The sequence below is a fragment of the Xenopus tropicalis genome, chromosome 7 (genome assembly GCF_000004195.4).
Source record: "Xenopus tropicalis strain Nigerian chromosome 7, UCB_Xtro_10.0, whole genome shotgun sequence".
Classification (NCBI taxonomy): domain Eukaryota; kingdom Metazoa; phylum Chordata; class Amphibia; order Anura; family Pipidae; genus Xenopus; species Xenopus tropicalis.
In genome coordinates this window covers 53,152,676-53,176,138 of record NC_030683.2, presented here as the reverse complement: position 1 = coordinate 53,176,138, position 23,463 = coordinate 53,152,676, and the positions used below count along the sequence as shown (strand labels likewise).

The window sequence follows — 23,463 nt, the reverse complement described above, 5'->3', positions numbered from 1 at the left end:
CGTTTATATTATTTCTACCAAAATGCATAACTTTGCACTTATCAACATTGAACCTCATTTTCCAGTTTGCTGCCCAGTTTTCTAATTTTGTCAAATCGCTCTGCAAAGCGGCAGCATCCTGCATGGAACTTATAGTTTTGCACAATTTTGTGTCATCAGCAAATATTGAAACAGTACTGCCTATGCCCACCTCCAGGTCATTAATAAACAAGTTAAAAAGCAAAGGACCAAGGACTGACCCCTGCGGTACTCCACTAACCACACTGGTCCAATTAGAAAATGTTCCATTTACCACCACTATTTGTACTCTATCCTTCAGCCAGTTCTCTATCCAGTTACAAATATTATGTTCTAGGCCAATATTCCTTAATTTGATCATTAACCTTCTGTGAGGTACTGTATCAAACGCTTTAGCAAAGTCCAAGTAGATGACATCAACTGCCATTCCAGCATTGAGGTTCCTACTCACCTCCTCATAAAAGGCGACTAAATTAGTCTGGCAAGATCTGTTATGCATAAAACCATGCTGGCACAAACTAATAGTATTGTGAACTGCAATGTATTCAAGTACCCTATCCCTTATTACCCCTTCCAAAAGTTTTCCTACTACTGATGTCAGACTAACAGGCCTATAGTTTTCAGGCTGAGAACGGGATCCCTTTTTAAATAACGGCACCACATTAGCAATCCGCCAGTCTCTCGGCACCATGCCAGACCTCAACGAATCCTGAAAAATTAAGTGAAGAGGTTTGGCAATCACAGCGCTCAGCTCATTTAATACCCTGGGATGAATCCCATCCGGTCCTGGACCTTTGTTTACCTTTACATGTTCAAGTCTCTCTTGAATTTCCTCCCGAGTGACCCATGCGTCAGTAGTTAAATTACTAGAACTGGGCATATTAAAAGGGAAGCCTTCATTAGCTGGCTCCTCAGATGTATAGACCAACGTACCCCCCCGTGATAATAAGGTTCCCACCCCTTCTTGCTTTATTTTTTTACTATTCACATAATTAAAAAATAATTTTGGATTCTTTTTACTCCTAGCTGCAATATCCCTTTCCATCTCTATTTTAGCTTGCCTGATAGCTTTTTTGCATGCTTTATTTGCTTCCTTGTACCTGATGAAAGTTTCTGCTGTCCCAGCTAACTTGAATGCTTTAAAAGCACTTTTTTCTTACCAACCTCGACACTAACACTTTTATTCAGCCATAAAGGTTTTGCTTTGCGATGCCTCTCCTTGCTTACAAGGGGAATATACTGTTGTGTATACCTGCAAAGCAATGTTTTAAAGATGTTCCATTTTCCTTCTGTGTCTAACCCCATGAAGAGCCTTTCCCAGCTGACACATTGCAGAGATGCCCTTATACCGGAAAAGTCTGCACGTCTAAAATTGAGCGTTTTAGTTACTCCCTTATAGCGCTGTCTCTGCAGCATTATTTCAAAGAAGACCATGTTGTGATCACTGTTCCCCAAATGCTCACCCACACAAATGTTAGAGATGAGTTCATTATTATTAGAAATCACCAGGTCCAAAATAGAGTCATTCCTAGTAGGTTCTTGAACCGCCTGAAATAAAAAGTTGTCATTTAGCATATTTACAAACCTACTAGCTTTTTCTGACTTAGCCACCCCATTACTCCAGTCAATGTCCGGATAATTAAAGTCTCCGAGTACAAATTGAACCTTCACCCGCACACCCTTAGCTCTCCAACAATCACTCACTGCTCGGTGCACAATGCTCAGGGGGATCGGCACCCCCTCCACAGACTCCAGACAAACAAATGGCAGCGGCACTCAAGAGCTTCCAAAAGCTCTTGAGTGCCGCTGCCATTTGTTTGTCCGGATAATTAAAGTCCCCATAATAACAACTTGACCCAGTTTTGAAGCCTCCTCCATTTGCAACAATAGCTGGGCCTCATCCCCCTCATCTATATGGAGTGGTTTATAGCATACACCAATGATCATTTTCTTTGTGACCTTCAGCCCTACTGAAATTTCTACCCAAAGAGATTCAACGTTTTCATTGGTAATGTCTTTATTACATGGCTTTAATTCTGACTTTACATAAAGACAAACCCCTCCACCCTTTTTAATCTCTCTGTCCCTCCTAAAAAGTGTATAACCATTTCAATTCACAGCCCAGTCGCATTTATCATCCCTGCATACATGTGGCAGGCTGTGCATGGTGTCAGACCTTCAATGTTGCTACCACTCATTCTCCCAGTTACAAGAACAGTTAAACAAAAATAGGTGAAAGGACTTGTAGTAAATATCTTGTTTTACCTTGATTTTTAACTCCCTTAGTGTTTAACTCCTGAGTTTATAACTCCACTTACAGCGCACCCACTAACTCCTGAGTTTATAACTCCACTTACAGAGCACCCACTAACTCCTGAGTTTATAACTCCACTCACAGAGCACCCACTTAAAGAGCAAACACTTACAGAGCACCTACCACCAGAGCAAGCTCCACTGGAGTGCCTATTCTATTTATACAGTCTGTAAAGGTCAACTAATCAAACCCCACCCCCTCAAACTGAGGGTAAATAAAGAATTAATAAAGAATACGTATCCCTCTTTTGTTGAATTGAAAGCAAGTTGATTCAACCAGCCACCAGCCTGTTAGTAAGCAGCTCACTGGAGTGCCAGTGGTTCTATTTATACAGTCTGTAAAGGTCAACTAATCAAACCCCACCCACCTCAAATTGAGGGTAATTACAAAGGAATGTAACTTCTGGAAAACCAGCTTGTAAGCCTTATAGATAAATTAGCACCAAAAACAACAATTACTTTTGAAAAAAAAATTTAAACCCAACAGTTAAAAAAACCCACAATGGTTTTGATAAAAGTTAATAAAGAATACGTATCCCTCTTTTGTTGAATTGAAAGCAAGTTGATGTTGATGTTATGTAACAAGGGGCTTGTTACATAAAATCAGTAGGACAGCACTGATATAGAGTCTTAAATGTTGATACAGAATTATCAGAATCCCAAAGCAAATGTAATTCCAGGTAGAATATTTGTACAGGCTGGGTAACATTCTGGAAGATTATATTATTAATTGTTACTGTTTCCTAATACAAGCATAAGCCAGGCTGGCTATCAAGTGGTTGAACTGAACAGTCAGGATACTGAATGTACTGAAAGGTTTATGAAAGAAAAGTTAATGTAGTTTAGCATTAGCACTGTAAGCACCAAATTATTACTGTATAATTATTTATTAAAAAAAAACTTTTATTTTACCACTGTACAAAATGCGAATTAAATGTACAAAAAATGCAACTAGCATTGCAACCTGACTGGTACTTTACTGGCTTGGCTGGTAAATACATGCCAAATGCCAATAATATTAATAGGGAAAGAAGATAATTTGTATCCTGATTTTCTAGTCTTTAAGCCCAGTCACTATGGGGTGCTTTTTGCATAAAATGTATTGTGTTACGAAAAATTCAATTTAAGTTACTGCAAATATTATTTTTGTGCTATAGAATGAATTTTTACATTTTCTCATTGAAAATGTTTTTTTTTTACCACAAAAGTGACAATAGAGCAAATGGCTTAATATTTGCAGAAGGGCAACTTAATTAATAGAGCAGTGGCAAAATGACTTGGTACAGGCTCAGACTTGGATTCAAAATATTCCCTGGCATTATTAGTACACAGAGGCCAAAAGAACACCCCACCAGCCCACTAAATAGTAACTGCCAAAGGCATCTTACAGAAGCCCCTCAGAATCCACAGATTTCCAGTCTGGGCCTGGCTTGGTAGACAACTGATGAAGGGACAGAAAAGCCATACGAGAGATAAGTATTAAAACATGGAAAAGAGTTTGGCTGAGTAGGAGATAATAAGATAAGAAAATCAAAGCAGAATGAAAAGAAGATGAAGCAGAAAAGAGGACAGAACAGATGAAAATGTAGAGGAGAAAGTTTAAAGGTGAAAGAAAGGTAAAAACTAAGTAAGCTTTATCAGAAAGGTCTATGTAAATACAGCCATAAGCACTCACAGAAAAGCTGCACTGAGTCCTCTGTCAAATGATTTTCTTTTTCCTCTGCTAGAGACACACAGCTTTTTCTCTCTCCCCTCTCCTGTTCCCCCCTCCCTCAAGAATACTAAGAACTCCCCCCCCTTAGGAATGTGGATCTGAGCCAATTAGCAGGAAGCTTCCTCACAGTCTTACAAACTGAGCATGTACACCGGTCTTGGTCTTGGTGTAGGAGTGAGGCATTATGGGAATTTTTTTTACACAGCTCAGCGTTTTTTCTTCCTGTTTGGCTTCTGATCATCTGAACGGGAAAAATATGGGGAGACTTAAGGGCACTATTGAGACAACTGAAGGTATGCCTGCAGCTTGAGATGAACTCTTTATTAGCCTTTCCTTCTCCTTTAAGGAGAAGAGAACAAAAAACATAAAGGTAGAAGCAGCTAGTTTTGTCAAGTTTACAGTAGATGATCCTCTTTAATATCTAAGAAAACAACTGTACATTGACCATATTTCTTGTTTTTAAGAGTGTTTAGCCAATGGCAACATGCACTGTTGCAATATCTCATGCATATCTCATGATTTTATGTTTCTTATGCTTATATGGACTTTTGGACTTATTTTCAATAGTATAAACATCTTGTTATAGATATACCTTTGTGTCTTGCTTATATACTGCTCCAAGTGCATGTTATTTTAAGTACAAGACCTTTGGCAAATGTTGGTAGTCTCTCAATAACTTATACGAATACAAAGAACATTACTTTTTCCTGTTTAACGCACAAGCCAAAAACAAAATCTGTAATTTGCAGCAACTTTTAATGCAGTCTCCCACATACAAGGAGACCTGACCAGACCTCTTCAGCAACCAATGGCCAAGATTATAAGATGTTGGCTCTAGGGAACAAGCTGTGTTGCAGCCAGCTCTATGTAAAAACTCTTACACTGCATATTCTAAGAGAAAGACATTTAATGCATGTCTCCTATGCTTTTCTTCTTGGTGTGACTCCAAGTGGATATAAATCCTGTTCAGGAAATGTTCTGCTCTCCATTGACCCAAGAGAAAGTTTAAGGCGTTGCCAAGAAAATAACAAGACAGAAGGTTGCAGAAAGTTTCTCATGTATTATTTTTTCTGTGTTGGTCTGAGATGAAACTGACACAGCATATATTCAGACCACAATCTTTCCTTCCTGGCTGTAAGCCATTGTCTTTTTCATTAACTTTAAATCCATTGCTGCCAGAACAACCCACTGCTAGACCAAAGATTTTAGTTAGTTTAAAGTTAGCGTTAAGTTTAACATGATGGTCTTTAATTTTATCTAAGTGAAAAGGTACCTTGTTAGCAATATACTCTCAGTAACATTATAAAAATGATGAAAACAGAAGAAAAGTGATTTAAAAGTGCTACATTTAAAGGGTAACAATGCACTGTGATTTAAATCTATCCTATGCAGTAAGAAAGATAACCTTTGTATTCTGATTACTGGGAAGGTCATGGAGGGAAGGTATATTCCAGAGTCCTCTATGAAGCAAAACAGAGAACTATGAAGCTGGGGTTCTGGTTGAGGTCTAATCAGCCTCACCTGTAATTAAAATGTGGTGTGTAAGGTGGTTATGTAATAAAAGGCATTAAGTTAGCCCAGGTTAAGTAACCCATAGCAACCAATCAGCTTATAGAATTTATTGCCTGCACTGAAGCAGACCTTCCGATGCCACCCCTCTTACTCTCAAAGCTTTGGCACAGGTTGAAGGGAGGTTGTGCACTCTCTGTTTGCAGAGGCCACTTAAAAAATCTTAAGCCAGTGACAGATCTCTGCTACTGCGGGTGACTAATTTCTCCTAAATGCCTTTTCATTGGCAACAAAGGGAATTGTTGGTGGAAAGGCATAGGCATCATTTCAGTTTTCCAAAGTCACGAAAAGTTTCCTCCTGCAGGCAACTTTGCGTGACTTTGGGAAAACCAAAGTGATGCATAGGCCTTTTCCACTTTGTTGCTGATGGAAAGGGATTTAGGAGAGATTAATTGCCCGCAGTAGCAGAGCTGTGTCTCGGGCGACTAATCTATGCATGGGTCATCAGCCTAACTGAACAGCAGGAGATAAACTGATAGTTTATAAAACAGATTAAGGCTATAGAAAGGTCACAAATCTTACTGGGATACCCTGTTGTCACAATATTTTAAAGAGTGGCTGAGCAGGAGAAACTTCCAACATACTAGTGGGCAGGAGTAATTAATCCTTTTCCAATACATTCTGGGGTATGGAATATGTATAATTAAAATGGTGGGGCATGAAGTGTCTGGCCAACTAGAGTCCAGGAGTCAGGTGACTTGTTCATGCCAGACTGATAGACATCTGGATGCTGTAGTCATATTAGATGGGTATTATTTGCGTTCATAGGGATATTAAAAGGTATCCCCCTGCTCCACTAGCCTTTGAAACTATTTAGAGAATCTGCATTCATGAAGTCAGAGTGGTAAAAACATAACATAATGTTATATTGGGATGTGACTTTCCTCTCTTTTTGGGACTTGTAAGGAAAAATAAAAGGGCCAGACGAGGACTATATGGCTCCTTTTACATTCCCCCAATGTGTCCCAAACCTTTTACCGGTTGAGGCTGTAAATGGGGTACCCCAGGATCCAGGTGCCAATAAAATATTTACCTTTTTTTCAACAGAAAATGATTAATTGTATAGACTGGATGAGATCTGTCTGTTACCATAACTCATGTGTGCCAAGATTTGTGGTATTTTTTATGCAGCGTTTCAGCATAATTGCAGACACACAAAAATATGCTTGAAGCAACCTGCACTTGATTAATCAATACTGGCTCAAACTCGTTATGACAGCATCCATGTGGAAATGCCAGAGTAAGTCAACATTAGCATTTAAAGGTGCAAAGCAGTTGTGCAACTGGCATATTGGAAATCAGCACAAACACAGATGAAAGTAGAAGTACTTTTGACCGGCACAGTTCTGCACTGATATTTTTGCCTAGAGCAAATATACCCTTGCGCTTTAAACTTATATACATGCAATATATTTCACGCATTAAGAATGTGATTTCATTTCAAAAGCAGTAGTGTATGCAGCAACCAAGTACCCTCTCCCACCATGTTCTAGTTTTGTCCAATAATTCAACCCCTTTGACTCAAATATCAAGGCTACTTAGCAGTCTTATTCAAACCTATTGACAAGCGTAACTATTTTACTGGGTAAACTTCTTAACAGAACCAAAGTCTGGCAATCCCAAAGACAAAATGGAAGGCACATCTTCCTCCAACTCTACATAAAATTAAGGGGGAGATTTACTAATCCACGAATCCGAATGGCAAAAATTCGGATTGGAAACGAAAATTTTGCTGTCTTTTCGTCGCCGTTGCGACTTTTTAGTATTTGTCGCGACTGTATCGTATTTTGCGTGACTATTTCGTTGCCGTCGCGTTTTTTTCGTATTGAGCGATTGTAAATGGCGGAAAAACCAATCCGATTTTTTTCGCGACGGCGGCGAAAAAGTTGCGGAAGATATACAAAAAGGTCGCAAAAATACTGATCATTACGAAAGAAACGCATTCGGACGCCCTACGGACCATTCGAGGATTAGTAAATCTGCCCCTTAGATTTGTAAAAGATTTGCAGCTGAGAGCAGCCACAACTAAGCAGGATTTGGCACAAAACTGCTTGCGTACGCAGTTTTGTGCCAAATTCTGCTTAGTGTGGCTGCACCCAAGCTGAAGCAATGAGCAACAATCAGATTTTTCAAGCGTAGGGGCGGATTCTTAGCCTGTGGATAAACCTGTGACACTAGTCTAATAATGTATGCAAGTATGAATTTAAATGTTTGTACAGAGACAACATGCATAGGCAGTGACTGGCATGTTCATCCTTACTGTTATAAACATATGCTTAATTAACAAAAAAGTTTTATAATGTGATGTCATTTAGCATAACAGGCTAATTCAGTTCAGTTATCTATAATACACTATATGCTATCTAATTATCCATTTATAATCTGTGTAGGTGCTTAATAATATACTGACTTTCATTTAAGGAATTCTGTCATGATTTTAATGGTATACTTTTTATTTCTAAATTACACTGTTTACATAGCAAATAATTTACTTTAAACCAATATATGTATTTTTTTTAAGTTGTATTATTGGTGTGTAGGCAGCCTGTGCCTGATTCTAAACTTACAGAAGAAGCCAGTGATACAAATTAGAACTGCTTTCAGATAAGTTGTTTCTCCTACTCCCATGTAACTGGAGGAGTCCCAAGCTGGACTTGGCTTTCTTACTATTGAGCGCTATTCTCATATGCTACCTTACCATTGTTCTGCTTATCAGCTGCTGGAGGGGGGAAGGGGGTGATATCATTCCAGCTGGCAGTGCAGCAGTATAGTGTGACTGAAGTTTATCAGAGCAGTCACACGGCTGTGGAACCCTGGGAAGTCAAGAAAATGGCTAGTCCAATGTGAAATTTCAATATTAAATATTAAAAAAACCTGTTTGTGCTGTTAAAAAATGGATTTCAATGCAGGATTCTGCTGGAGAAGCTTTATTAACTGATGTGTTTTGAAAAAAACATGTTTCCCTATGACAGTATTCTTTGAACACATTACAACATGTGCTGTTGGTAGAAAACAAACCATAATACAGTTCTCACTAACATGCATTTAAAAAGGCAATAAAAAGTAAATAAGGAAATAGCAGTTTAAGTACAGACACATCAAGATCTAAATATGTGTAATTTACACAGAGCCAACAACAAGCTTACAGTAAATCAAAGTAATATAGAAATATACTGCATGACATTCTGTTGTTTTGCCTGACGTCAGGCAAAACAATAATTTCTAAGGAGGCCCAGTGCGCCCCAGATATAAACATGTGAATACAGTGAAGAGTGACACTAAAAGAAACACAATGATTTATTCTGTCATATACAGCACAAAAGCCCACCAAGTGTGTTTTATCTACAAACAGCCATATGATGGGACAATTCTTGTATCCCAAAGAGAAGCAGTGCTGTATTGTGTGACTGACTACAACTACATATCACCAGTGTCCCTTTCATCAAGATCTGCTCTAACTCTGGTGCACAGAAATTAATTTAAAACTGTATTAATGTTTGAGTGTTATTATTCATGTCTACCACTATATATATCGTTTCTACTAAGAGCAGAAGTTTATAGATGTTTTTGACTCAAGCACCCTTTGCAACCTAATATTTGGACAGACCCACTTTAGTGCTCAACATGGTTTTAAATATAAGAATTCTCCTATTACAGTTTCTGTTTTTGTTTCGTGTTTATATTTCTTACCAATAAGCTTTTTCTGTTTCCTACCAAACATTCTGTATAAAAACTTGGTTACTCAAATCCTTGCCATTCTTTTCCCCTTGACTTATTTTCTAATAAATAAGGTAGAAACAAGCCATTACTAAAACTGCTTTATGGGATTTTCTTCTCAAGGGGCAACTTTGTGAAAATTGGGTCTTCCAGCACCAGGAGACTTGTTATGACATGGACTGTGCACACAAACAGCTTCTGTATTATAAGAAGAAAGCAATTCAGGGCTGAGAAGAAGTGCAGTCCTGTCAAAGAAGAAGCTTCTTTGTGGCTCACATTCCTTAGCAAACAGCAGGGCTAATCAGTCACACATAGGGACAATAAGCTGTTGTAGGACTACAGCTCCACACACCAGATACTACAGTGTTAGGGACTCATAAAAAGATTTATTAAACTCTGAATCTGATCATAGAAAAAATTATGCAGAGGTCAAAGTAAGTCCACACAAAGAGTCCCCTCTGAAAAGGGTCACTGCTTTCCTGTAACCCGAAATGCCAGTATAATAAATTCTTATGTACTGAATGTACATTCTCCTCAGAGATTCCTCAGAGTCTCCTCAGAGTCATTCCTAATGTCATTCTTAAGCAGTAATACATCAATAAGAATAACTGAGCATATGTTTTGCACCTTAACTTTGCAGGAACTAATGGCAAGTTTATATATTTAACAGGCTCTACAGTTTTGGGGCATATTTTTAAAAAAACTGTTTTACCCCATCTGGACCACAGTATGATTATTTACATCTATGTTCCATCAGAATGTATATAAACATTCTGACAAATTCACACAATTAGACATATATGCATATACAGAACAAGCTTTTATGTGCACTCACCCAATGCTTTGGAGTCATAAACTTCAAGAATTCAAGAATTGAGAAAGCCAGTTGGATGACTAGAGATTGATTTTACTTATTACTACAGATATACTATTTTAAATGTCTCTAGAACCTATCCACATAAGTTGGTAAATGTAACTCTTATAGATACGACTCAACATATAAATACTATATATGTATTAGAACATGTGTCAATCATACCATGAATAATCAGATAATGTATTTTGGATGTATATTTTTCTCAGCATCTTAGGGATTATTTGTGAAAAACCAATTTTTGCAATATATATATATATATATATATATATATATATATATATATATATATATATAGTAGATGGCCTTCCTGTAAGTTGAAGTTTTCTGAATAACAGGTTTCCAGATAACGGATCCCATACCTGTATAATATAAGGGTAATACGTTACACTGATTAATTTTGAATCAGTTCAAAACCCAAGTTGGTTACTATAATAGCAGTTATGAAGTCTATAGCACAGACAAATTCTTACACGCCATTATAATACTGTTTCAGATAACCCATAGGTAATATTAGAGAACGCAATGGTTTGAAAGTAACTCCACCAAACTAAAACTCTGTATCTGGCCACCCTACCTATACTTGCTGCTATAGAAACTCTCCGAAAATGTTAGACTTTTTTTCTTTATGGATATTTACATATGGGAGGGTTAGGTTACAGCTGTTCTAGGAATTCCTCTTGATTTCACTCGAGGTAACCCAATCCAGCTGATAGAGAGGAGGGGGGTCTGGCTATTATTTTGAGGAGGCAAGAGGGGGTAGAGAGATGTAGGAGACATATGGATTTTATTTGCTGTATCTTGAAAGTGAGGCACTTAACCCCCTCCCCTGCCTTTTTCTTAGTAAAATAAGAAAAAGTTTCAGTATCATTTTCAGATCACCATATATGACTGAAATTTTTATGGTGATATGCACAAATACAAATGACAAATACCCAATACAGACATTGATTTTTTTAATGGGTATACAGGCATGATATCCCTTATCCAGAACCAAGTAGCCAGAGAGCTCAGAATTAAGGGTAGGCGATCTCTCAAAGACTCCATTATATGAAAATCATTATAATTTGTTTTAATTATTTTATTTTTTTCTGTAATAATAATAAAATAATCTGTAATAATATGTAAATAATCTGCATAAAACCATATTGGTGGCTAGACATCCCTATTGAGATTATTAAATAAAATTTTCAGCAGAGATCTAAATTATGGAAAGATCCCTTATCTGGAAACCAGGTCTCAAGCATTCTGGATAATAGATCCTGTACCTGTACACTGTTTGGAGGCATATAGACCTTTAAATAAAAATGTAGAATTAACAAACTTTAATTTCATTCCTGTACAGGTATGGACTATGCAGTTTTTCGTCTGATTTTTCCAATTCCCAAATATATACTGGGTATACCATATGGTAAATAGCATTATTATACAAAACAATATTGCACTTATTGAGCTCTAACCATGATCACCACTGCTTTTAAGTGGCTGGGTATAATTTACACTTTTATTCACTGTCATATGTTTTTAATCACAAACAAGGCATGTCAGTGTTAAATATTTAACAAATAAAATAAAATGTCAAGAGGGAAAGTATTAATAGGTACCCACTCTGTAAAAAAACCTAGTAACTCACTCTTAAAGATATATAAAATTATAGTAACAAACTATTATAAAACACAGAACAGCTTTCTTCTCAGTGGTAAACTTATTCTCTTTCCTCCTTTATTACATACTGTGACCGTTGCAGAAAGGCAGCAATGTACAAATGTTGGCAGCCCTATAATCTGGATGCAAATTGTGACTTAGTTACCTGCATAACTATATCTTATACAGTATATCTTAGTAATAGTGCGTGTCACAATATTTAAACAGAATTGATTAATTACGTATTATACACTTTTGGACGTATGACAAAATAATGATGATTCTCTGGTAAAGATGGTATTTTTTAATCAGATCTTCAAAAAGAAACGATTTGCATTAGTCTTTATCTAGAAGACTGTCTAGGCAAAAAGAATCAGATAATATTGCAGATTTAGGTGCTGATTTAATAAACTTCGATTGTCGAGTTTATGTTCGAAAATCACAAGTTTTTCGAGCAAAAAGAATCGTTAAAACTCAAAAAAAAAAAAGGTATTGCTCCTTCAGCCATTTTAGGAGCATTGGCAATCAATCTTGGAAAACAATTATTTGTTTAAGTTTCATTTGAAACTGGGTGAAATTGAAAAAAATTATGGCATTAACTTCCCCTCGAAAATGTGTCAAGGACAGGACTATTCTATTCCTCTACTAGTCTAAGCCTCCATAGGACTCAATAGTACTCGGCAGATAAAACCTGCTAACAAAAAAGTTAACTAAACATTAATAAACCACGAATTATGGTTGGAGTTATTTTCAAAAAACCCCAAATTTTGAGAAACAATATTGGAAAAAATGAGTACTGGCAAAAACCCATTTAAATCTCAAAAATATCTAGAAGTAAAAAAAAAAAAATACTTTTTTCAAAATTGCTCACTAAATGTGCCCCTAAAAGTGTAGATAAATATAAGGTTATACACACAGGCCAAAGTATTGATTGCCACACACAGGACTACATTTTAGTACATTTTACACAAAACCAGTCATGAGTTGGTTCATGTGATTTTGATTAGAAGCAGACAGGCCCCCACATTCATTCAAGTGTTTGGTTGATTATTAAATAACATAGCTGCCCAGGCATTAGCAGATTAAAAGGCAAATTACTATAAATGCAACATCCCACTAGTAGTTACAGTACATAGAATTCACTGGCAGAACAGAAAGGGCCGTTAAATTGGGTGAGAGGTAAATAGCAAACAATAATGACACCCTTTATGTAATAATACCTGTGATATGTGGCTTTAAGATGACAAAGCATATAATACATGTTTATTCTCTAGGCAACATTGAGACAAATGTCTTTGAAAAAATGAAAGATATCTTACCTGAGGACAGTCCTTGATATAATGACCTTTGTTAAAGCAGAGGTGACATAGATAATTTGGAGGGGGCCTTTTGCTGGGTTTTCTATTCTCGGAGGATAGTGAGATTTCTGAGAAATGTTCTGTGAGCGAGCTTAGCCCATCCACAATATTGTTTAGAGACCCATATGGAGATGCACCCTTATAAAGGCTGTTACCTAATGCCTGTAAGAGAAAGTTAAAATGGTTTACAATTTAAAAAATGAATTGGAAAACACAATGGCACTTCACATATACAGACCACATACAAAACACATATAATTAAGACAGACTAGAGTAAAGCATATTCTTCTATGGAAACTACTTCATTTGTCTTGGGCAGCCATGGTGAAAGGATATAGATAGGGAAAGGGGAATAATATGTAGGAACCCATAGGGTTAAGCTCCCTATGGTGTTATCCCCTACCCTTATCTTATCTGTGTTGTTATAGGGCAGAGCCCTCTACACTCAGATTACAGTTCTTAGGCTACTCCCTATAGGTTTAGCTCAGGTTGACCACTCCCCTTGGCAGACTATATAGTGTCTTGCACAAGGAAGTGTCTTCCTCTCTGGCTGCTGTTGTCTCAAGGCTTCACATCATTGAGCCTGAGGCATTAGGCCCCAGTAAAGAGAAACAGCCATTTCTAAAGTCGGGGACAGGGCCCCGTGAATGAGAACAAGCCAGCACAGTTAGTTTATTTAATAGCACCCTCTAGAAGTGGTGAGAACAGTCAGCTTATTTAGCAAGGGCAGTTAATAGCCCCAACCAGGAGTTGAAAAAGGGTTTAGCCTACCCCGGCTCTGTAGTCGTTCTTTAGAGACCGGTTTTATTAGACGCCAGGTACCAGTGTTAGAAGCTCTCCCCTGGACCACAGTCGGCCGGAACACTCCCTTCTGAAAGGTCTATATCTCAGGTATCAGCTAATCCTCTGTGCATCCTCCAAGTGGGATATTCTGTGCCTAAAGTGTTACATCTGCTATAATCCATTGACATAATCCTATACTGCTGTGTCTGTGAGTATAATCCCTGCTGCACTATTAAGTTGTGCCTTGTCCAATAAACTTGTACTATAGTTCATCAGCAAGAACCTTTCTGGCGTCCATTATTCTATCTGCACCACACAAGCTCTATATAGTTGTAGTTCAACTACACCCTCAGCTCCATTAATACCTCCCATATAGCGGAAGCCCACTCCTGTGCATGTAACACATGCTCTATACCTATCACTAGCCTGGGTTTTGCCATATCTAAGCCAAACAAGTGTTACAATATTTTGAGCTAGTTTAAAAATATTGACCGTGCTTACTAACTACATTTCAAAAGTGGCCAGTCATTTTTATCATCATAAACCAAACACCTCTCATCTCTTATTTGTTTTGGTATACAGTACTTTATTTCCCTTACCTTGATAGTAAATATATGCTCATTGTTAAACCCATTAGCAATAATGAATCGCAACATCAGCAAGCGTTTGAATAAGGGCCTATTTGCAGCAGATTCACTGTTTCTTTCAGTTTCCCACAGAGAGCCCACTTTAACTATAAAAGATGCATTTATTAAACAAGCCACAAAGTCAGCTCATCTGCTATTATGAGGAAGAGAGAATGCATTGTATATAACCCTCCAAAACAAATGCAGAAGAAGTGGAAGAAGGTGAAAAAAGTAATAATAATGTTGTTGTTTGACGTGATAAATAGGAAGTAGGTAATAGCTTCAATACCAATTAGCTCAAAATAATTAATTACATATGATATTCTCATTATCATATCAATTTCTCACAAATTATTTGTTTTAATGAAATAATTCTTTGAATTCAGTGTGGCTTAAAATATGCATAAAACCAAAGCAGATTTTTTATTTCGGAAAATATTTAGAAAAGTTTGATGAACCCATCCTTTATTTGGCAAAGGATGCAACTGGGAGGCATAACATTTAGCAAAAGCTGACAACACTACTGGCAGGACATTGCAAAATGATTTCATTACACTAAAATACAAAGTGCAACAAAATATTATCCACCCTGTAGTGGTCTGAGTGTAGTAAATGCAATTTATCTATCTGTGACATTAATTGCTAATTTGCTGTAGTTTGTATTTGCTTTCAGGCCATTGTAATCATCTACTGTAAGGTATATGTGACCACACAAAAAGATAGGCAGACCAGCCTCAGATTCACAATTCATACCTCCCCTCCATAGGCCAGCCACCTTATGCACCCCCCCCCCACCCCACCGCGCTCCTATGCATGTGTAGTTGCTCCTTTCCTCCCCACAACTCCCCCAATGCCAGTTGCTTGTGCATACTGTACTTGCTCCCCCTCAGGTCCAGGAACACTGAGGAACTGGCATGCACATTAAACATATCTCCTGCTTGCATATTTCCCCAGCTCTCCATAAAAAAAAGCAAATGCCACAAACCAAGGCTTCGGCAGACAGTATATTTTGATTCCTACTTTCCATTAAATCATAATGAATTAGATAGTCTTTCTAGATCATAAGCTGTACCTTAAAGGAACAGTAACACCAAAAAAAATTAACTATATTAAAGAAATTAAACTATAATGTACTGCTGCACTGGCAAAAGTTGTGTGTTTGCTGCAGAAACACGACTATAGTTTATATAAAAACCCTGGTGTGTAGTCATGGGGGCAGCCATTTAAAAGGAGAAAAGGCACAGGTTACATAGCAACTAACAGAATAAGAATACAATGGATATCTGTAATCTGCTATATAACCTGTGCATTTTTTCCAGCATGAATGGCTGCCCCCAAAGGTAAAAACTAAGTAAGCTTTATCAGAAAGGTCTATGTAAATACAGCCATAAGCACTCACAGAAACACTGCACTTCTCTATCAAAAGAAACACAGGATTTATTGTCTTTTTTTGTGTACAGCACTGCGGAATATGTTGGCGCTTTATAAATAAATGTTAATAATAATAATAATAATACACATGTTCTTCTGTATCAGACTTCCTCCCTTACAAAAATCCTTCATTCTCTAGTTGATTCTACCCAGCTCTCTCCTCTCTCCCTTCTCCTGCTCCCTCCTCCCATAAGAATTCAAAAGAATCAGAATGTGTGATCTATGCTACCAGCACCTAGAGCTTCAGCCCAAAGCTACCACACCAAGCTAAAATGGCAGCTGCTATCTTAGACAAAGGGAGGGAGCTTCTAGGGCTGTTTACACAGGAATGGTAAAGCTTTCTGCAGAATAAATATAGTGTTCTAGGTGGCACTAATGTGCTTAATCTATTGGCAGTAATTTACCAAAATGACTTTCCTTCTCCTTTAAATTGAATCTGCTTCATGTTTTCTCCTTACAAGGTAGATAATTAGATTACAAGTGTACAGATAATCCCTCTGCAGAATAGACTCCTGCATACAAAACAGTCATAACTAAGAATGAATGGAGGAGGTTGTATATTTGCAATCAAATTATCTACCTCACAAGAACCAAAAATAGAGTAATGTCCATCTCCCTGTTTAGCTCAAAAAATAATTAAAACAATAGGCAAAAAGCATGTCCATCAGAGGCCTTATTCATTGGATTCATGTTAAGCAAGGAGGTGGTGCCCCTTTAAAAACAGTCAGGGCCGGAACTAGGGGTAGACAGAACAGACATATGCCTAGGGCGCAATAGAGGGGGGAGTCAAGCACATGCCTTTTCTGAATACCTCTAGTTTGGATGAAGCTACTTCACTGGCAATGCGATGCTTTGCTACTCCTGCGCCCCGCCAGGCGTCCATGTGTTTCTTAGCAATCAAGCCCACGCCCCCCTGCTTGTCACATTACAGTATGGGGTGACTGAGGTCAGGGGGGAATGCCTTTAGTGTAGTAAAATACTACAGTAGTAACTAATATTATTTTGCTATTTTTTTTTAGGTAACACAAATTATGACTACAATAGGAGTATCTTACCAAATGACATGTGGCCAAATTTGTGTACTGTACATGCCACATTTTAGAGAGACCACTGTCCTTATCATAAATGATTAAAGCTTTGTGTATCAGTAGCCCAATAGGCTCAAACTAATTTGTAGCGCCTATACTTAATAAGTTACTGGCCAATATATAAATTCCATTTGTTAAAAAAGAGGTTTCATTAGAACTTAAGAGGTTAAAAAGTGCACTGCCTCAGCTTTGTGAGAACCTTGAAATAACTCTCTCCATATCTAACCCCTCTTTGCATTCATGCTCAGGGTTTGGTCCATCTTGAAATAGCAAGATACTGGGATACCAAGCTTACGTGGGTCTATTTAAAGTACATACTGAAATACCAGATCCCCATTCAGGGGCTGCACAGACAGGCAGACTAGTGTGTGCTCCATCTATAAACTCAAGGAAACATTTTTAAAGCTATGACATAGCAAATCAATAGAGTCAATTCACCTCTTTGAAAAGTCTGCAACTACCTTACAGTGTTCAGAAATAATGATCCAGACTAGGTTATAGTTTTACTTAAAAGAAATGAAGTAATAGTAACTTTAATATAGGATCCGAACTCCCAAGTACTTTTATAACAGGTTAGAATTATAGGTATATCATATATATAGCTTCTCTTCTTTTTTCCCCATCTTTTATCCATATCCTATTCTGTTATGCCAACCACTGTTTATTTGCTATAAACCCAGACCCTAACATCCAGAGATGAGTAATAATTACATACATGTAAAGGAAAAGAACAAAATGAAAAATGCAAAATGACTTAGCAAGCATTCTAAAGTTTCATTTTCAGGTGAAGCTCTCCCTTTAACTAGGAAGTATCATAGTAAATGATGTTGAAAAAAGACACACTTTCAACATTTTCGCCTATGTGAAACCTGCTCAACAGGTACTGGCTATTAATCCACAATTAACCCAGGTCCAAGGATTTCTCTACTGCAGGTTCTTCCACCCCATCCCATTAGGAGGAACCCAGGGCTAACCGCATCAGCATATGGTCTCACAAGGGGTCTGAGGATCTCATCTTGGTACCTAATGGCAGTCAGGCTACCTCTGGCGAGCACATGGAGGGCTGTGTGGCCCCCCCGAAAGAAATGCCACCCCACACCATTACTGACCCACTGCCAAACCGGTCATGCTGGAGGATGTTGCAGGCAGCAGAACGTTCTCCACGGCGTCTCCAGACTCTGTCACATCTGTCACATGTGCTCAGTGTGAACCTGCTTTCATCTGTGAAGAGCACAGTGCACCAGTGGCGAATTTGACAGTCTTGGTGTTCTCTGGCAAATGCCAAACGTCCTCCACGGTCTTCGGCTGTAACCACATTGTTCAATGATGCAGAAAAAACAGAAAAGAGTATTCCCCCAACTGTTACCACAAGTTGGAAGTACAGCTTTAATCCTTCAGCGTTTTTCTAATATTTGGCTTATACAAATATTAGGTACATTGCCTTTTCTTCCTTTTAGCTCCAGGTACCATTTTCCCCAACTTACCCTTTAGAACCTTACAGATAGCTTCACAAGTTATCTTTCACTAAATCCTTTCAATCCAAATCTCTGTTCCACCTGCTGATTGGTTGCTATGGATTATTGGTTCTGAGCGCATTTTAGTTGTTTTTTGAGTTTTAATGAAGATACGATTTTTAGGGGCATAATTACCATTAGATGTTCCATTAGATCCTGTTCATAGTAACCAATAGTTACATAGTAAAGTTGGGTTGAAAAAAGACCAAAGTCCATCAAGTTCCATCCCTTCAAATGAACCCAGGTACACATTATACACTCAAAAAAATAAAGGGAACACAAAAATAAGACATCCTAGATCTGAATGAATGAAATATTCTTATTAAATACTTGTTTCTTTACATAGTTGAATGTGCTGACAACAAAATCACAAAAATTATCAATGGAAATCAAATTTATCAACCCACGGAGGTCTGGATTTGGAGTCACACTAAAAATTAAAGTGGAAAAAAACACGCAGGCTGATTCAACTTTAATGTAATAGCCTTAAAACAAGTCAAAATGAGACTCAGTAGTGTGTGTGGCCACATGCCTGTATGACCTCCCTACAATGCCTGGGCATGCACCCACACAAATGGCTCAGGTAGTGCAGCTCATCCAGGATGGCACATCAATGTGAGCTGTGGCTAGAAGGTTTGCTGTGTCTGTCAGTGTAGTGTCCAGAGCATGGAGGCGCTACCAGGAGACAGGCCAGTACATCAGAAGACGTGGAGGAGGCCGTAGGAGGGCAACAACCCAGCAACAGGACTGCTACCTCCTCCTTTGTGCAAGGAGGAACAGGAGGAGCACTGCCAGAGCCCTGCAAAATGAACCTCCAGCAGGCCACAAATGTGCATGTGTCTGCTCAAATGGTCAGAAACAGACTCCATGAGGGTGGTATGAGGGCCCGACGTCCACAGGTGGGGGTTGTGGTTACAGCCCAAGAACGTGGAGGACGTTTGGCATTTGCCAGAGAACACCAAGATTGTCAAATTCGCCACTGGTGCCCTGTGCTCTTCACAGATGAAAGCAGGTTCACACTGAGCACATGTGACAGACGTGACAGAGTCTGGAGACGCCGTGGAGAACGTTCTGCTGCCTGCAACATCCTCCAGCATGACCGGTTTGGCAGTGGGTCAGTAATGGTGTGGGGTGGCATTAGCTCGCCAGAGGTAGCCTGACTGCCATTAGGTACCGAGATGAGATCCTCAGACCCCTTGTGAGACCATATGCTGATGCGGTTGGCCCTGGGTTCCTCCTAATGCAAGACAAAGCTAGACCTCATGTGGCTGGAATGTGTCAGCAGTTCTTGCAAGACAAAGGCATTGATGCTATGGACTGGCCCGCACGTTCCCCAGACCTGAATCCAATTGAGCACATCTGGGACATCATGTCTCGCTCCATCCACCAACGCCACGTTGCACCACAGACTGTCCAGGAGTTGGTGGATGCTTTAGTCCAGGTCTGGGAGGAGATCCCTTAGGAGACCATCCGCCACCTCATCAGGAGCATGCCCAGGCATTGTAGGGAGGTCATACAGGCACGTGGAATCGACACACACACTACTGAGCCTCATTTTGACTTGTTTTAAGGACATTGCATCAAAGTTGGATCAGCCTGTAGTGTTTTTTTCCACTTTAATTTTGAGGGTGACTCCAAATCCAGACCTCCATGGGTTGATAAATTTGATTTCCATTGATATTTTTTGTGTGATTTTGTTGTCAGTACATTCAACTATGTAAAGAACGAAGTATTTAATAAGAATATTGCATTCATTCAGATCTAGGATGTCTTATTTTTGTGTTCCCTTTATTTTTTTGAGCAGTGTATATACACTCTTACCAAGCTTAATATATATACAGTGGATATAAAAAGTCTACACACCCCTGGTAAAATGTCAGGTTTCTGTGCTGTGCAACAATGAGACAAAGATAAATAATTTCAGAACTTTTTCCACCTTTAATGTGACCTATAAACTGTACCACTCAATTGAAAAACAAACTGAAATCTTTTAGGCGGAGGGAAGAAAACCAAAAAAACTATAATAAATTGCTAAAAGATATCAGTCAGGAGAAGGGTACAAAAGAATTTCCAAGGCATTAGATATACCATGGAACACAGTGAAGACAGTCATCATCAAGTGGAGAAAATATGGCACAACAGTGACATTACCAAGAACTGGACATCCCTCCAAAATTGATGAAAAGACAAGAAGAAAACTGGTCAGGGAGGCTGCCAAGAGGCCTACATCAACATTAAAGGAGCTGCAGGAATATCTGGCAAGTACTGGCTGTGTGGTACATGTGACAACCATCCAAGCCAGGCTACATTTTGCAAAAACACATCTACCCACTACCTCTCACTGCATATAATGTGCTTGTTTTGTAAATACAGACTGGGTCTCACTCTATATAATGTGCTTGGGGTGTCAGTACCCACTGCCTTTCTTGCTATAAAACTAACTTAAATACATCTAAAGGGGTGGTTCTAAAGGGGCAATTGGTCTTCCTAATTAATTTTTTTATAGTTCTTGAATAGATTGCCTTTTTCTTCTGCTTCTTTTCAGCTTTCAAATGAGGGTCACTGACCCAGCAGCCAAAAAGTATTGCTTGGCGAGGCTACAATTTTATTATTATTGTAATTTTTTATTGCTTATTTTTCCATGCAGGCCCCTTAAATATTCATATTCCCATCTCTTGTTTAAACCACTACCTGGTTGCTAGGGTAAATAAGACCCTAGCAATCAGATAGCTGCTGAAATTCCAAATGGAGAGCTGCTGAACAAAAAACTAAAAAAACATTAAAAATAGAAGGACCAATTGCAAATTGCCTCAGAATATCAGTGTCTACATTATATTAAAAGTTAATTTTAAGGTGAACTTCAACCTTAAAGCTAACTGATCATAAATACAAATGTATGGAGAACCCCTCACAGAAGTGCATGTATGAATATTTTTACATCCGAAGCATTTTAGGGTATAAAAAGCACTCCCATCTGCACTTTTACGCAGTATCCCTGGAAGTCAGTGGGAACCGCAAGAGGTAGTTGGGAGGTTAATTTTTTCCACAAAGTCTCACATTAGATCAGTCTTTGTATGGCCCATCTTTAGCCTCCCCAAACAAAAAATTCACCCTCCACCTATGTTTGTCTTACACTCACTCTTCTTGTTTTTGCTTCCCAAGCCAGGGACTAGAGAAGTGGGGATCCAGCAGTGTGGTATATTACTGCTGCATCTTGGCTTGTTGGTCCTAAATGGCAAACTATGTAGATGTGTCAAGAGGCAGAACCAGATATGCAGAATACACAGGCACATACTGATCGCAATTTCAGCTGAATTTACAAATAACTTTAATACCACTGGACATTTTAAATTATCGTGTATTGTAAAGTTGCTTCAAAATACATTCTTTCATTAGGCAAATGTTTAGGTTTATAACCCCTTAAGACACTTTTTTTAACTCTCTTGTTTTCACTCTGTTCTTCTGTTTGTTTTCACTGCATTGATTTGAAGTGTTACTTTCTAGTGTCTTTTTAGAACATCTGGTGTCAAACTGTACTGAGATTTGAGACAGGTGGGGAAAATCCTTGAGATATTTCCTCTCCCTGAAAGGAGTAAATATAGACAGAAAGGATGTAAGTCTTCTCATATGCATTGCACAAATAGAGCGTTGCTGTTACACTGACTATAGCAGCTTGAAGCCTGACAAGTCTGAAACTTCCATTAAGAGTGACAAAATTCACCCAAAACATTGCTAACATGCCCCTTTTGAAGAAGGTGCTTATATATCAATTTTCCAAACTGTAGTTACGATTGCCACCTGGCTGGTATTTACCAACTAAAAAGGGAATAATTATACTTCTAACGTTATTAGCAGAAAAGAAAAACAGCCAGTAAGAGGCAGCGTTATTTAGAGACAATACTAACAGAAGACAATAAAAGGTTTTTATTTTCTTTTAACTGGACCAGTCATAACTTAATTATGTAGTGAGCGGTCATTCTGTGCATAGGCCCTCTGTTTACCTCTCTGGGTGGATTTGCTGCACATAGAAACAAAAAAATCCCACAAAGCAAGTACAAAAAACTTACACAATCCTTTCCAGCTGCAGAAATTTCAGTCCTGTCTAAAGGTGGGCATACACGTAGCAATAGTGATCTTTCATGCGACCATTAGTTGCAGGAAAGATCGTTCCCACCCTCCATTGACTTTCAGGGCTGAATCGTCAGATATGGAGGTAGAAACAGTAGAGATTCTACCTCCACCTGCCGATTCAGCCCAAAACGTAGATTTTGCTTGGGTGCCTTCAACAGCGCCCAATCAAAATCTTTTAACCTGGCCGACTGACGACCGATATCTGCAGCCTTTGTGATATCAGGGTTTTGTATGATAGTATCGGTGCGTGTATGGCCAGCTTAAATGGGAATTGTATTTGTGTATCCCTTTCTGTTCAGACTCAATATACAATGAAACAATATAGCAGTAGGCAGTTCTCCTCCAGATCTTTCACTACATTGTTACAAAAGTCAGTGACAGGAGTTAAGGGAATGTAAACAGCAAGGCATATACTGCTTTTCATAGCAATTACATTTACAAATAACTTTAACATAATTTAATTTTTTAAATAAATGTATGCTGGGAAGCTGCTTAAAATTACATTTTCTTTCATTATGCACAAAATAGTCTTTGGGTGGAGGACCCTTTTAAGGGTGGGTAAGACACGTAACTTTCTCACAGTCTTTCATGATGTGGGAAAGTTGCCCAAACTGACAGCTGCGTAAGGGGCCAGGAATCAGGTTGTGTTTTCCTAATGATACTTTTCTGTGACTACAGTCATT

The 23,463-nt window shown here is 38.4% G+C and overlaps 1 protein-coding gene across 1 annotated transcript in view; it reads right to left on the bottom strand.

Moving 5' to 3' along the window:
• zcchc24 (zinc finger, CCHC domain containing 24) overlaps positions 1-23,463 on the bottom strand; it is a 72,088-nt gene that overhangs the window by 26,685 nt on the left and 21,940 nt on the right. Inside the window, exon 2 of the mRNA XM_031905872.1 lies at positions 13,169-13,369. Within this exon, the coding sequence (XP_031761732.1) occupies positions 13,169-13,369 (201 nt within the window). The remainder of the gene's footprint in view (positions 1-13,168; positions 13,370-23,463) is intronic.